Raw genomic sequence first — 17,359 nt, forward strand, 5'->3', positions numbered from 1 at the left:
TGAAAAAGGACTGGTACAAAAGATTGCAGCCAATGATAAACAATGATAAAAACTGAGATGGTAACCTTTTAGGTACCTTTCCGAAAAGGGCCAAGATACTCCAATCAACACCAGGTTATAGATTCACAAAGATTTCATCTTTTTGTGATGCTCCACCCTATGGGTTGATAAATGGCCTAATAGGGACTACAACCTTAAGAGGAAATCGGAGTCATTATAGTATCTCTACTATAACATTAGAGAAGTTATTAGTGTGCATTTCAGGACTAGGAGTTGCCCTTCCCCAATTCTAGCCATTTGAAAATCTTTATCTCATGATACTAAATGGACTGAACAGAGGGTGAGCTGTTGTGACATAACCAAATAAACTGTCCAGTGTAATATCTTTTGTAAGAGGAAGAATCAGGCCACAGATTTACAGAGGGAAACTTAAGTATTTCATAAATACTTTTGCTATCCACCAGAATAAAAGTTTAGAGAAAAAGAACTAACCATGCTAACTCTGGTATTTATAACCGTCAGGAAAATGAGCACACCAATGGATGCAGCGGTGTGTGGATACTGAAGGAACAAATATTTAACAGTAATGTCTTGAAACTTAAAATTAGTCTAAAGTCTTAATTTTTTTTTCTGTTTAAATTTACAGCTTTACAAAGTACTTGCTGGCCTCACCATCTCAACAGCACAAATACCATCATTACAGAGAACCTAAATTTTCAACTTCAAGTTTTCACTTTCAGGACAATTACATTCTCTTCATCTGAACAAATACAGCTACTGGAACACAAAATTCAAAGATATGCCACATACCTTGTTTGCAACGCCAAATTCATAGACAATGTCCTTCTCTTCATTTCTCATTACTGGGACCTTTGAAATATTGCCTACATGCACATGACTCCGTATGACAGGAAATAGGTCAAAACAGGATTCAGAAATTTTCTTCAGTGCCAAAGACACAGCTTTGCTGTCAGGATCAATAATCTTCTCTACTGATGAAGATATTTCTGAACTAGAGTTCCCTACAGACTGACTGATTTCAAAATTGTTGAGGCACATAGTTTTACCCACACCACTCTGTACTTCGCTACTGAAGTCTCCTTTAGCTTTATTTGCAACCTCTTCCTTATCATTAGTTTCCAATCTGGGTGACTCACTATCTAGACGCAGCCTCTTAGCGCTTCTTGGCATAGATGTTGACAATGTTCTTTTCCCAATTTGATTCAATGAGCTGGTACATCGCTGCTGATTCCCCAGATCTGTCTGCTGATCTCTGTTGCTGTCAGGTTTCGAGCTGCTTCCCGTTTTAACAAAAGCAGTGGATGTAGAAGCAATTGTTTTGAACCCAGTAATCTGATTCACAGGCCCTGGGAGATTTTTGGAGTCTGAAGGGGCACATCTATTGAGCTGAATATTACCTTTGAGGATGTTGAGTGTTCTTGCCCTTGCTGAAAGCTCTGGATACATAGTGTCCAGTATTTTCACAGAGTTTTCCTGAGGAACGCCTGGAGCACCACTACCAGATGCAGATAGTGGAAGTCGCCCTGGTACAGGAAGTGCATGCTTTGGCGTGGCAGCACAAAACTGCAAAGGCGAGGACAGGATTCTTCGACATACAGTGGTTTCTGAGGGTGATGGAGTGCAAGTCCTAGGGGGAGATCTGCGTTTTGGGGTATCTGCCAACGGAGAGACAAGCGGAGGAATTGGAATATCACGTAGTGGGGATATTAGATCATCAAGAGGAGATGGCAGAGAGGACTGACTAGCTGAAGTCATCATTGGGGAAGCAGGCCGTACTGTTCTTGGAGGAGTAGCTTTCAAAGGCAAAAGCAGGGGAGGAAGAGGTGGGCCCATCTCCTGTCGAATTTTATTGAGGGTCTCAGATGAGCATCTGCTAGGTGTGGAAGCATCAGTATTTGCAAGAACTTGCTGGGTTAGTTGGACTTGCAAAGTTTTCTTTTTCCCTTTACCTTGAGATAACCTCTGCGAAAACTTGCCCTGGCTGTCCCGGTCTATCATCTTGGCTGAATCTTTTATGATTTTTGACGGTTCTTGGGCTTTCTGCTTTGCTCTGCTGCTCTTTTGGGGTGCAAGATCTACAGATGACTCTAGTTCTATAGCAGGTGAGTTTTCCAATATTGTTTCTTGTGACTCCAAATTTTGATATTCAGCTTGTGGGTCAGAAACAGCACACAACATGGCTGGATTCTGAGAGCTTTTGACAGAAATGTTTTCTCTTTTGCTTTTTTGAAAATCTGTCTGTTGAAAAGAAGTGCCACTGTTGATACCATCCTGCAATGCTCTAGTATTGCAGTCTGCCAAGCTAAAAGCAGCATGAGTTTCTTCCTGTTTATCATTCAGTTCTTCACCAGGCACAGGTGCTTCTATGCCAGCCTCATGTGGCACACTTTGCTCAACATTTGATCCAAGTTCTTCATTGCCTTTTCTTTCTAACAAGTCAGCAGATGTGAAAAGTGCTGCATCTAACTTGCTATTTTTTATAACACTTTTATAAATTTTAGAGCATTTGGCTAGTAGCTGGTGTGGCAATAAATTAGTTTCTAAAGTACTTGGCTTAGTTGGAATCTCTTCTGATGCCTCATCTCTTAGCGAATTCTTCTCATTGTCAGAGGACCACCCAACTGCATTTGAATTTTCTTCATGTTCAGGAGCCTTTTCAGTATTCGCATCAGTATGGAACACAGTTTCACATGTCATGGAAAGCTTACTTTTAGAGTCACTCACACCTGTGAAATACGTTACCTCCTTTGTCATACTTGGAGAGTGATTAGTTTTACAAGGTATGACCATATTCATTAGCATATTTACCTTTAATTGTTTATCACTCTCATTATTTTCTGCGTGCAGTGTAGAAGGGTCAAACACTTGGTGGTCATCAACAGTCATGTGAATTTGTGACAGGTCCTCTACTGAGGTCCTAGAAGTGTTCGATTCTTCCTTGAACACTGAAAAGCTATCATAGTGTTTGGCGTATTTAACCTTTCTTAAAGGATAGTCTTCTTCTGCAGATCCATTGGCCTCCTCTTGAAACTCAGGAGTTTCTGTTGAAGTTCTGTCCTCATCTTTATCAGACTCCCCAAGACTGTTCAAGTCTTTGTCCTTTTCCTCAGTCATTACTTCAGTAACAGGATATTCTATGGGACTCTCCATCTGCCTTTCAGAGCACAGAGGTTTCTCTCTGTAAATGGAAGAAGTTTCTTTTGTTCTACAAATGTGTGTGTCAACTTCCCTTAGGATAGACATCCCATGAACTCCTCCTTCAAAAACTAACTTAGTTTCCTCTTGTGCATGGTTACCACTGTCAGTAGAACTTGCACCCAAAACCTCTAAAGTTACTAATGGTTTTTGAGGTTCCTCAAGCTGCACTTTAACAGTCTGTATGTTATTTTTATTTGCATATTCATTAATGGGGCACACAAGTTGTTTGCATTCATTTTCTTTGTCATTAGGTACAGCCTCCTTGCCATTCGCATCTGCCAAAGACTGATTATATGCAAACTGGATACTGCTATCATAATCTATTTCATTATTTCGAGCTACAATGGAAGCAGCATCTGGTGTGATACAGTCTTTGACAGAATCGTCTGTGCTGTTAGTGTTAAAATCGTGGTGATTCTGTTGAAGACTGAGAGTAAAACCAGCAGGAGCTGCTGTAGCCTCTGAACCAATTTTCACTGTGCTAGAAGAGTTCGCCTCTTCAGTAACTACATTTCTTCCCAACAAAATACCTTGCTTAGACAAAGCTAGCTCTTTTTCAGCATTCTCTTCTGAGGCAACCTGGTCTGGGGCATCTGAAATCTCACCTCTTTCATTCATTTTTTCCCCATCTCTCTCTTCCAGATCAGTCGAATTGTTGTTGCAGATCTCAATCACCATTTCCTCAGGTGATTTGTCACTTAATTTCTCATTTATTCTACTGCACTGAAAATTTTCAACAACTGAAAATGAACGTACAGCTTTTAAAGGCTGCGCCTGAGAGGTATGTTCATTTTCTGTTACAACACAGTTTGCCATACCGATTTTCTCAGTCTCTAATAGCTGACTACTTTTCTCTCTAACATATCCCACTTTAAATTCTAAATGTTCCATTTTAATTTCCTGACGTTCAAATACTTTTATTGTTTCAGACAACTTGTGTTCCAGTTCACCAAACATATCTTCAACGTGTTTGGTTTCACTAGTCTGTCCTACGACATGTTTATTTGGGTCCATCTCCTGGGGTTCCACTGCCTCATTTTCTCCATTTATAATGCAGACTGGGTTTGGTGATGCAGGTAAAATTTCAAAATCTGACTTCTTTTGCAGCAATATACCAACATCTTTTTGTTTGTGTTCTAATTTAGCTTGCAAACATCCCTCCTCCTGTACCTCCAGCAATTCTCCACTTTCAACATGGCGAGATTCAGAACATGTAGCTATTTCTAAAACATTTTTCCCATTCATTGAATTGCCAGAGAAACCTTTCTGCTCAGAGTTCATTACATTCACCTCAGTGCTCAGCAATCCAGTTTTGAGCTGTTCACCCTCTCCTCCTTTTGTAGAAAGGGAGGAAGCAGATCCACCTGCAATGGCATTTGCCTCTTCCAAAGACAGTGAATTTTTGCTTACTTCAGTTGTATTCCCCTCAGAGCTCAGCTCTCCAGTTCTGAGCTGTTCACCCTCTCCCTCTTTTGTAGAAAGAGAAGCAGCAGTTCCACCTACATCTGCAATGGCATTAGCCTCATCGAAAGACAGTGAATTTCTGTTTACTTCAGTGGCAGAAACAAAAGCACTAGCCTTTTCCAGTCCACACTCTTCAATTACTTCAGGCTCTTTAGACTGTACAAGTAGTTCCTCCAGTCTCTCTTTATTGCCGAATTTTTCTTCTGAACACTGAGATTCAATGGCAGTATCTTTAGTTTCAGTGTCTATTTCAGTCTTCATAAATGTTTCTTCCCCATTATACTGCCACACCTCATCACTCTCCACTCCAGAAAAGCTTTTAGGATTAGTGAAGTTAGATGCCAAATCTTCCTCTTCAGGATACTGTGTTTTATCTTCAGTTTCTACATGGAGTTCTTCTGCTATTACTTTCTTCCCGTTTGTTATTTGCTCAACATGGTCTTCTAGGCCAAGTACTGCATTTACTACATTCAATTCTCTTTTTATGCCTTTGGATTCATTTTCAACCATTTCACTCTCCATCTCATTAGCCTCTTCCTCAAAACATTCGTTCTCAACTGCAACAACAGATTTTTGAGGTGATGAGGGAACACCGTCCTTTGGAATAGGTGATAGTTTGGGGGTAGCTACTTTTCCAGGTAATTCATCTTCCCCCACTTCCATTAATTTACTAGACCTTTCTTGCAAATGCTCAGAACTGGCTACTGTATTCGTATGTGAAACTACATCTTTCTCTGTTTGCACTGCTCCATTAGAATTTTCTTGTAAGTGTTCAAAATTAAATGGCATGTGCTCAGTTGAAGAAGCTTTGTCTTCAGTTTGCACCCCCTCATCATCGATCATCTTCTCTTCAATGACTTTTGATGTAGGCATCACCACCTGCACTGTTGTACCAGTTTCAATTTCCATATTTTCAATCTGCTCTGCTAAAATCTGTTCAGCTTCCATACTTTCAACCTTCTCCTCTAAAAGTTCATTTACCATTGTGTCCATACTTGAAATAACCATCTGGGTTTGCTTCACTTCAGCATCTCTCCCAGTTATGAGCAAATTCTTTGCTGTGAAAAGATTACTATAAATTGATGTTTCTTCAGTCACTCTCAATTTACGTGAAGTTTCTGTATCATGATCTGGTTCATATGTCTCTTGTATGTTGGTTTCCTCCTTCAAACTGACATAACACTCTTCTAAGCTTTTTTCCAAAATATTTTCCACTGTTTGAGCATAATGGTCAATTTCCTCATCACTGGAATCAGTGAAATCTCCAAATAATGTATCCTTTAATGAAAAAAGAAAAGAATTAATAATTTAAATAGCAGTTTTTCAAATTAAGCCTATGTTCCATGACTATTAGGTATTTCTTTAAAGTGAATGTATTTACTGGCAGCACTGTGAATTTATGCCATATAGTAAGGCTGTGCAAAGCTTCGGTCACTGATTTGATTCAGCCGAGATTCAGCCCAATTCAGCCGCCGAGTTTCCAAATCTGAATCAAATCAGCAGACACTTTAATCTCTCTGAATAGAATCAGAAACCCTTCAAATCGCTTCAGAGAGATTCGATGATTCAGACATAGATACAGCTTTAAATCTTTTTTCTACATACCTCAAGATACCAGGCGGCTCATGAACACTGAGATGGTGGGGCAGATGAAGCGTCCCACGGAAGCACAGTGTGGGGGTCCGCAGTGCGCTGAGCAGCGGACCTGGAAATGGACCTGAAGCACTTCCAGTCCACTTCTGGGCCCAATGGCGAATGCATGGGGAACCCCTCCCCCTCCCAGTGACTGGTGCCTTCTGGGGAGGAGGGGGCGGGTGGTGGAGGGCACCCAGGGTCCCTCCATGGCTGACTAGTGAGCCAGGGGGGTGTCCTCCGCACACTCGGCCGCAGACCCAGAAATGGACAGGAAGTACTTCCAGTCCACTTCAGGGTTCGCCGAGTACACACAGGGGGCCCCCAGCACGCTCCTGTGGGACGCTTCATCCGCCCCAGCATCACATTCACGAGCCGGCCCTGGTACCTTGAGGTATGTAGAAAAAACATTTAAAGCTGTGTCTATAGCCAAATCTGCTGATTCAGAGAATTGGTATCGAAGCACTCTCCCCGATTTAAGCCGAATCTGAATTCGAATCAAATGTGATCCGTTTCGCACACCCCTACCATATAGCCATTTAAACAGTTACCAGTTAGTAAAAAAACAATTCTCTATCAATGTTCTTTAATAATGGGCTAGCAAGAGTACCTATATGGAAAAAAACAGCTCAACTTTTGTCCCCATCTATACTCTAAATGGCAGAAAACATCCATTATTGAAAACTGAGAAAGTTTTAAAAGAGCAACAAGGAAAGGGAGGGGAGAAAGGACTACTTCCTAACAATAGTAAAGCAGCAAGACTTACAAAGTAGCTGGAGGCAAAACTCTTAAATCTCATTCCATAAAGTTAAGTGATTAAAATTAGCACTTGTGCACACATCTCTGTGCATTAAAATAGCAGTGACAGCAATTATTTGCCCATAGTAAGTCATTTGACATGCTTATAGTACATAATAGAAAATGGTCTCCCCTTTCACAATGACATACTTTACAAGAACTCACAGAAAAAAAATGATCAATTAAATTTTAATTTAAACACTGTGATAAAGTCACTTCAAAATGCATAAACAGAAATAATGATATGTTAGATAAGCCTATGAAACCTTTATGTTTGCTGTATAGGAGAAGACAAAATTATTGCCATTTCAGAAAAAGGTTCTAGAACTGACCGGTGTCACTGCTGGTGAAAGCTGCATTGGAGAGAGTAGTGGAGGAAGAGGTCTGATCCAGTTCAGTATGTCTTTTACATTTCCAGCAAGATGTTCTTCCTCATCTGAGAAGTCTGAACTCCTGTCTTCGCAATCTGTTTGTACAACTACTCCTATTGTTTTGTCCTCATAAAAAGCACTGTCACCATTACAGCTTTGCAGACTCTCATCAGTGGTCTTGCTCTCAAAGCGATCAATGAGAGACTCATCCATTTTTATTTGCATGGGGGCTAAGGAGTTTTGTTCTAGAACAGTTTCTAGTGAGGACTGGTGAGGTATCATTTTCTCAGATTTCCTGGGTTTTCGGCGAGTTTGTGCAGCTTCTATAAAACAAATTTTTAAAGGGTTTGACAGATCTCTAAACTTTTCATTTTGCTTTATCTGGTTAATATTTTGCAAGACAAAATTACTGTTTTTTTCCTAAACGGTATTTTCACAGATTACCTATAGAAAACACACCAAAATAAGACAAACTCCAAAATACTGTTCACAGTGCATGAATAAAATATAAGCTTTCAAATTCTCAAATAAATCTCCAACATAGGAATGCAGTTATTAAGAGAATGGAAAAGGACAGTTATTTGTCTTATAGTATCAGTGGTCCTGAGAGACACTGATAAGCGGTTCCTATTTGTGGCACCTATTTAGCTCTTGCATATGGTGTCAGAATTTTTTTAACCAACAGAAAGAAAGAAAAGAGAGGGAACAGAGGAAAGGGAGAGAAAAAAAAAAAGAGAAAACTGTATGCATGCATTTGTATGCGAGTCTCCCCATACCTTCCCATCAGTTATGCTTGTCTGCAGACTCTAGCCTCTCTACTTTGAACACTAAAAACAAGTACAGGAAAGGCACAAAGTCCCTGAAAAAAATCTGCATATTTCTATATGCGGTTCTCATCTCTGCACTATAAAAGTTGAAGATCAATAATATCTTAAGCATCTAGACAAATATTTCAAGAAAACAGATCTCCTCGGAAGAGAGGATCTACTGATCAATGTATCTTCAAATGCAAATAGTCCGTTATCAAGCAATATTTACCAAGTATGATGACCTGATCTGTGACAACATTCGCTGCCAAAACCCCACAGGTCAACCCAAGATCTGTCATTGCAAAAGGACAACTTTCAAACCTGCCTCTCAAGCAGGCCTGAATGCAACCCTTTCCACAGGCTCAGCCATCACAGTAATGGGAGCATCTATCATCTTCAAGTATTGCCAGATCTCCAAGATCTCCTCTGAAGGACCAGGCCTGTTTAGCTTGTGCACAGAGTCATGGTTTTATACCCTAAAGAACATCATAGCTGAGATGCAAGTGTTTGTGTGCCTGTTGTCAAGGGAAAACCTCTTAGGTACTGGGACCAATTCACCAAGAACTTCCTCCCATGGGATGCTTGTCTAAATTTCTAAGAGAAATCTTACTTCTCCTACAAGGGCATCCCACCCTCTTCTGTTGTCACCCATCCAATATCATCTTCCAAACAACAAATTTAACATTCAAGTCTCAACCTATGAATAAACTATCAGTTTCCTGCTGTGCCTGATTTTTCCCTGTAGCCTCTCATTTCCCAGACGTAGGCTGGGATTACTGTAGGCTAGCAGGATTGTACCTGCAAAGGTTCTGCCAATATTCTACAATTCTGGTCAATATTCCTCAATCACCTTTTTCCTATCCCAACTTGAGACAGCACCTCACAGGACGGGACCAAACTGAAGAAGTTTTATTTGACCTGCTAAGGAGCCACATAAGTTTTAAAATAAGGAGGGGGAGGGGATCAATGCCATTTCCTTATCCACCACAGGAAAGGGGACCTTGTGCTATCCTGGACTAACAGTAAACACATATATTCACATGCTGACTCAGATTTGGAACGGTGAAACCAGCCTCCATAATTCTCTCTTCAGCAGATTAAGGATGGTTTGCAGTTTTCACTTGAGATGTTTTATTGTCACAAAATGAGTCATCCATCCCACAGAAACTCTCTCTGCTTACAGTAAAAAAATGATCACTACCCACACTGCATTTGTAACTCCCTAGTAGCAGAGGCTTCCCATCTGCTACAGCAAGGTATCTAGCGCCTTGTATTTGCATGACTGGCTTCTCAAAGGGAAATCCCCATAGGATTTTCAAAGGGCATACCCAAAACCCCAACTTACATCACTCCTTAGGACTGAGTGAATTACAAGACATTTCTCATGCCAACTTAGTCAACAGAGTTCATAGGAACTCTTTTACAGTCCAAGACAACAAAGCCAAACCTGTCCACTAGACCAGTTTCAGACCATGATATTCCTGCATGCAATCTCTGGGAGAGCAGCAAAAAAAAAAAAAGCTGGCTCAGGCTCTTAGGACATAAAGAATTGTGGATTTATGTGACATTTCATGTCAGACTTCACCCCTGCCTTCTCAAAGGTCTGCCTACCACCCACTAAACATGAGGATACATCTCACATCCACAAAATCCTGTAAGTAGAAGCCAGATATTTATCTGTGAATGGGTGATTCACAACCCACTTCATTTGTAATGAGTTGCTGAATTAAGGATGATCCACTCATCTGATTGATGGGGCATTCATTTTAAAGGGTACCTCTTCCTCATTGAAATGAGCTCATCAGGTCTCACATACTTGTTTGGAGGGGCAACACTCTTTGAAATAAAAGCCCCAGCAAACAGCTAGAGCAGCTCAGATTGATACTTAGGTATTTTGCAATTTTAGTGACCGAGGTTTTAGGTCATGCTTTATTATACCTTAGAAATGAAAATTAACTTTCCATATTATTTTTTTATTGATACGACGGTATCTATATAATAGTCATCTTTAAAAGCATGACCGGTGCCTTTTTTCTAGCAACATTACATTGAGTTAATGATAACCTATTATGTGAGAGCCTCCGTAAGAAATTCCAGTAGGTGCTATGTTTCATTACAGGGCTGTCCAATGGGCAGCCAGCAAGTGCTTACTGTGTGGCATCCCTAATCCTACCCAGCCGCCACTCCCCGTGAACCTCCAGCTGTTCCAGCAGCCAGGGTCTCTAGGCTCCTCCCTCAGATTCTGCTTCCTGCTCCTGCCCAGGTGGTATAGTAGCATAGCCCATAGCACCAAAGGAGACCAAAACATGGTTCAGTGAAGAAGCTGAGGTGCATTTCACCCACATGTGATGTGCAGGATGGGGCTGAGGGGACAACCCAGAACCTCATGGCTCACACTAGCATGGTCCTCGCTGGTGCAGAACACACAACTCCCAGCCGTTTAGAAGTTGGGTAGCCCTGTCGTAATATACCTAGGCAGAATTTGTTTTAAATGTATATATACTTAAGGCAGAAGTTAAACTTTCAAAGGTCCTGATTTTTAAACCCCAAGGGCTTGAATTCTAAACCTCAACCATGCACTTCTATTCTCTGCAAAAATTAGTCCAATACATAATTTTAACATGTTAACAGGCAAATGTACATTAGTACAACTGTCTGCAATGATTTTTTCCCCAACAATGTTAACATCTAGGGACAGCAAAAGCTCTGTTATGCGGCATCCCCCAGGAACGGGGGATGCCCATTAATCCAATATGCACCATCTGGTGCACTCCCTGGTGTCACCACGGGGGCAGGGAAGGGGGTCCCGCAAAGGCTACTTTGCCCCGCGCAGGCTGCTTGGCTCTAGGCCGTAAGCCTAAGAAGTGAAGGAGAAGAACTCAGCTTGTGGTGGCGAAACCGGAAGTGGGATGTCCGGTTTCACTTTTCCTGCTTCCCTTGGCTCCGGTTAGTGGAGCTTTCCAGTTGATAAAGTGCTGGATAACACAGCTTTTGCTGTACTACATACAAGTAAAAAAATCTTCAAAACAAAAAGATACCAGTGTGAGAATGATACTATCTAATCGGTAATATTTCAGAGGTATTAAAATTCCACTTAGCACCAATTAATATATTTATAGTAAATACAATGAAATCTACTGCAATATACCTTGTCTGAAGGACTTGCTTATTTTTTCTGGAGTTCTTGAGTGACCCTGAACAGATGCTGCTAGAAAAAAAAAGAATAATAATTGTTCTCAAACAGTAAAAAAAGAAAAACACTTCAAAGACTCTGAGTTTCAACTCACCCAAGATATAATCATTGTCTTGGTTCTGCCTTTTTCCTGCCGCACTGTCAATACACACCCAGAGCTCTTCCAGCAACTGTTTTATTTTTTCTATTAAAAGGGAAGACAAGTTATGTTTAATAGCTTTATCTTCGTGAGTTATCAATATCATTCTTGTTTTAATCCAGTATATACATCTGGCAACAGTAAAATGAGGAATAGCAGAATCTACCATCAACTAGAACAGGGGTGCTTAACCCATGGCTTGCAGGCCAGATCCAGTCCCCAAGACCATGTAATACAGCCTTTGGGGCTCTCCATGGATGACATGAAGAGCTCTGCTAGCTGTGGCAGCATGTGCCTGATCAAGCCTGCACTGTGGTGCCATCTCTGGCTGGGTGGAAATACCATGGAGCCTGATCCTGACATGCAGGGCCCAATCTGATCTCATGGCATTCTTCTGACACGGGGCAGGCAATTATTTGGGCAGTTTTGGCAAGCTGTCAAGGGCCAGATGGGTAGCCCTGCCCCCCCTGGTTGCCAGCTTGGGACCAGAAGTCCTACCGCCTAACCCGACCCTTTACCATCAGAAGTCCCTCCCCTTTCCCCCGGGAGTACTTCTTTCAGCAAGGGGCTTTGCCATCTCAGAACCACAAAAATACCAAATTATATTCTAAACATCAAACATCTACAACATTCATTAACTTGATTTTTAAAAAATATTTTTGTCCTGATTTACATGCATTTGTGTAGTGTGCAATCACCTCTGTGTACAATAGCTTAAAATGAGGTCTTATCTTTTGTATATTGTGAGGGTGTGGGGGGAAGGGTGTGTGTGTGGGGGGAGGTAGGTGTGGGGCTGTGGAGGTCAGCGTGTACGGTAAGGTGTGCTTGTGGGACTCGCCCTACGAACATACACCTACACACACACTCTGTGCCTCCCTCACTACACAGTCTCTTTGTCTCTATTCCCCTCCCCTTCCCTGCACGCACCTACCCACCGAATCACACACACACCCTCCTGTTCCTGGCCCCAAGGTACTGGCACAGCCCTATGCTCCCACACTCTGGCAATGCAGCCCAGGGCTATGTGGTACTGGAGTAGGCATGCAAGGAAGCAGTGAAAGCCAAGCAAGCAGAGGTTTTTGGGTGTGGGGCAGGGGTAGGAGGAGGCTGGGGATGGGGTGGGGCCCAGCCAGCCTTGTTGCTGACTCCTGCCTGCTCCCCCTGGGTCCTACTGCCCCTGGCTCCTGTCATCTTTGACAGGCAGCCAGGAGCAGATAAATATTAATTTCCTACATTTTCAGAGGCCCTGTGGGCCAGATGGAGTGGCCTGGACCCAGCCTGTGGACTGCATTTTGCCCACCCCTTATTCCGACACATGGGGACAAAAATGTGAGCACCACTGAAATAGAAGGATAATTAAAACCACTAATGCAAATAAGTGAAAGCAACAATTTGAAAACCAAAAAACTGAACAGTTCACTACTGGACCAGGTAAGTCTATAAAGAAAGAGAATAGCAATAGACATGGGATAGTTTTAATTTAGCAAGCTCAGGTTATAGAAACAGGGATGGACTAATACAAGCTGCAGTAGATTAATAACTCTAGTACAGGCTTCTGGGATCCCCAAGTATATTCCTTGAACTCTTTGGCAACAAGTCTAGTAACATGTGCATGCTGCATAAGGTCAAACTAGTGGTCTACCTACTCTGGTATGGTCTGGAATAACAGCTGCTTAAAGGAACATGTAATAATCTCTTAAATGGAATATTATAAAATAAATTGCTAATCAGGTACTTTTCTTAATACCCTCAGAGGTTGGTTTATGGCTTAAAACACAAGCTTTGTATTTTTTTTTTTTTTACCAACTTCCTTTTGATCATTATTAATGAAAACCCTGGGTAATTTCTTACACATCTAAATATCCAGTGCCTTTTTGAAATCCTATTAAATTCTTAAATCTCAATTACCTCTCCTGACAACAAGCTCTTTAACACAGCTGTATGTCACATGAAGTATTTCATTTAATCTGCTTCCTTTCAATTTCACTGATTATCCCTTAGCTCTTCTATAATGTAAAGAATAAGGAGCCTATGATCTTTTCTTCACACATTCAGCAGCTCCTCATATCAAAAGTATTTTTATGCCACAGTTCTTCGTTACATCTTTCTACTCTTCTGAATTAAAATGAAAGGATGCTTGGGGGTGCGAATGGAGTATGTTTTAATAAACAAGCAAACGATTTCATAGATTTTTTTTTTCATAGACATCAGGGCTGGAAGGGACCTCAGGAGATCATCGAGTCCAGCCCCCTGCCCAAAGGGCAGGAAGTCAGCTGGGGTTATAGGATCCTAGCAAAATAAGCATCCAATTTACTCTTGAAGGTGTTCAATGTAGGTGCTTGAACCACCTCTGCTGGCAGACTGTTCCAGACCTTGGGGGCTCGGATCACCCCTGAGCCTACGCTTTTCCAGGCTAAAGAGTCCCATGTCTCTCAGCCTACCATCGTAAGATCTGTTTTCCTGACCTCTGACTGATGTCAACTTTCCCTTGAAGGACAAAAATATTTTTGAAGCTAATTTATGTAAAAAACTCTACAAGCCAGTGGAGCTGATTAGAAAAAAAATACAGCTTTTCTCCCCTGCAGAATGCATTCAAAGTTTTTCACATCCACTCTAACAAAAAGGGATTCTGTATCCCTTCAAATTTAAGGCATACTTTAAAATGAAAGATTTCTCCTAAAAAATGCACCATAAAAGTTCTATCCATGTAATATGCTTTTATTGGATGTTTTACTTTCTTCATTTGAAAGTTTAATCCAAGGACATTTTTTGTTTGAAGGAATATGGTAACCGTCAGCTAAAGTGCAGCAAATTAGGCACCCCTCACTGAAAATAAAGGGTCCCTCCCTCTGTTATTAAAACGAAGGTGCATGCTGGAAGGAGGTTACAGACACAGTCACAGCAAGCTGCTTGTTTTACTTGCTTAGCTATTTCCCATTCGGGGATTATTCAGGAACAAATGACAAGTCCTGAATATTCAAGCAGACGTTCTGGCTTTTTGCAGCGTTCAACAGAAATAATTCAGTATGACAAAAGTAATCCTTCCCATTTCCCTTCTTTTCAACCAACCTTTCTGAGTTTGCCATCCCTCAGCAAACTCAGTGGTTGGGCAAAAATAGCCAATGTTTTTTATGATAGAGCTTTAATTCGTATCTCATAACGTTAGTTTAACATGTCTTATCAAGATTTCAACCCTGGGCTTTGGATACAAAGTACAAAATGATGGGGAAGCTTTTATTTTTCAGAAACATTTTCATTCTGGGCATTTGGTAATTGCAAACTGGGATTGCACAAAAAGGAACAAACTTTTAAAAATGACTGCATCTTAAAACATCCTTAGAGATTTTATAGGATACAGACAAACATACCTGTTAACCTCTTGAAAGCAGAGGAGAGAGCTCCCACTCAGGAAGCACAACAGCTTTTAAGATCTAGCTGGTCTACACAATCCTAAAGCAAAGGCAGGTTAGCTAAACTGCCCACACTTTCACCCTCAATGGCAAATTGCATCAGATTTGCTACACTTGCATCACTGCAGAATCATGTGGACATAACAGTACCATCCTAACAGCTTATATCATTATACTTAGCTATAGATTTAAATGTTATATCTTTCTATACTCTTAATGGAAACAATCAACAGTATATTAACATGACTGGCTTGTACTCCTTCCTAAATATACTGTTCTTCATTCTTAAAACCAACTTAAGTTTTTTCTTGTAGCATTCATTACAATTCCATTACCACTCATCTCTACCATTAAAAGTGCAAAACACATTCCTGCAGATATTCAATAAAATTTCTAACTACTAGTTCTCTCCACAGGCAAGTTGAAATATACCTTTATCAATGCTTGCTACCATATCATCTCTTGAACTCTGGGTCTCTGCGTGCTTCAACACTGAAAAGAAAGAAAAAGATAAATGATAGCATACAGTTTAAAACACAACTACAAATCTGAAAGCAAACAACAACTGGCTACTCACCCTTTTTGCACTTCTGTTTGGGAAGGCCATCAAGTTTTTCCTGTTAATATAACCATTTAACACTGTTAAGTTACTTCATAGTGCAAATATATTTTATAATGTTCGCATTGAAACACAGTGGTCAACACCTAAAATAGGCTAAACTTTATAAATGCTGTGTAGAATCTGCTAAAAAAGAGCCACTAACACACTGGATCTGATGAGCTGATACTTTAAAGCAATACATTACACTAGCCCATTTGTAGAAGTTGAGATATTCATGAAGTCCACAACTATTTAATCTACTTCTTTTAAAATATTACAAAATGTTTTTCCTAAAGTCACTAAATATTACCTGTGCTTTCTTTAGCTCCTTTTCAAGCATTTTCTTTTCATTTTTCAGCTGTTTGAAGTCTTGTGTATGCTTTGTTGCAGCCTCTTCATTCAGGAGAAAAGCAAGAACATGAGATCAGTAATTTGCATGTCAAAGTACAAAAATACCTAACTCCAGCCATTACAAATATAGAACACAAATCTATGGAACTGCCCTATATTAATGATCTGTTAAACTTTGGAAGTTTATGCAGGATTCATCACTAGTCAGTGAAATACTTTCTGAAGTATTTTACTTGGATTAGGGTTATAATTTACCATTTCCTATTACAGTACTGTATCAACAAGAGAATATCAAAGCATCACAACATGAATCAGTCTTAATTTATTAGCTAGGAAGCTACCCCCAGTAAGGCTGATGCAGATTTGGTTATACAGGATTATCCCGTTATCCAGGATTTTACTAACCTGCACACTCTAGTAACCAGTTTTCAGGCCAGATGCAGGGTGGGGAGGAAAGCTCACACATGGCCACCGCTGCTGCCACCACTCCACATGCAGCCACCGCCACACCCCACCCACCGTGTGGCCGCCACAACCCCCGCCACCGCATCCGGCTGGAAACCCTGTGCCCTCAGGTAACCGGCATTTTTACGTTACCGGCACCCCCCATTCCCCACTCGTGTCAGATATCAGGGATTTTACTATGCTGTTTTGACACTGACACAGAAAAGCATACAGACGTGGATGAACAATTTAGCAAAAAGAGGGATGCAGGGGCAACTACCCGTGCTATGAGGGTGCGAGCAGACCACACTTGAAGTCTCTGAGGTCTTTTTAAAAAAAAAATTTAAGTCCTAAAAGCAAGTAACAAACTCCCGCTTCCCCTTTGTATCTAGAGGCACATCCCCTTCCCTCTTCTTCTTTCTCACCTGCTGCTACTGTTTTCTCCACTGTCCTGGGGTGGGGGAAATCTTCAAAGCCACTCCTGTTTGATCCAGCCACGCTATAAGCGGCTGGGCTCAGCTGGGACAATGACAGCAGTAGCAGTGGAGATGGGTAGAGAGTTTAGAGAAGTCCCCAGAGACTCCCAGGAAATGATCCAACTACTTTGGAGTAGACTACTACGCTTCATTCTCAAATTTATCAATTTTCAGACACTCTGGCTTTCGACACCTGTTTATCTTAAACTCAGTGACCAAAAGCTGGCCCATAACCTTTCTTTCCAAATTCTCTTGTACTTTCATTCACCATCACAAGTAACATCAATATATTCCAGGGCTACCAGACCTACACATGGAACTTCATATCCAACTCCTTCTTCTTCACATCTCTCCTCACTCAGACCCTAGTGAAATTGTGTTGGCATTTTCTGCCTAACAGTGCTAAAATTTCTCCTTTTTTCCTTTCACTGACCAGGTGCTAAACTCCCCAG

At 41.1% G+C, this 17,359-nt stretch overlaps 1 protein-coding gene across 1 annotated transcript in view; it reads right to left on the bottom strand.

Annotated features, from left to right (window-relative positions):
- The window catches only part of ICE1 (interactor of little elongation complex ELL subunit 1), a 54,042-nt gene that overhangs the window by 26,460 nt on the left and 10,223 nt on the right, over nt 1-17,359 (bottom strand). Inside the window, exons 7-13 of the mRNA XM_019536025.1 lie at nt 15,947-16,029; nt 15,613-15,652; nt 15,468-15,527; nt 11,581-11,670; nt 11,442-11,501; nt 7,446-7,807; nt 811-5,961 (exon numbers count right to left, since the gene is read on the bottom strand). Coding sequence (XP_019391570.1) covers nt 811-5,961; nt 7,446-7,807; nt 11,442-11,501; nt 11,581-11,670; nt 15,468-15,527; nt 15,613-15,652; nt 15,947-16,029 — 5,846 coding nt within the window. The remainder of the gene's footprint in view (nt 1-810; nt 5,962-7,445; nt 7,808-11,441; nt 11,502-11,580; nt 11,671-15,467; nt 15,528-15,612; nt 15,653-15,946; nt 16,030-17,359) is intronic.

The sequence above is a fragment of the Crocodylus porosus genome, unplaced genomic scaffold (genome assembly GCF_001723895.1).
Source record: "Crocodylus porosus isolate Cpor-Errol unplaced genomic scaffold, CroPor_comp1, whole genome shotgun sequence".
NCBI classification, from domain to species: domain Eukaryota; kingdom Metazoa; phylum Chordata; order Crocodylia; family Crocodylidae; genus Crocodylus; species Crocodylus porosus.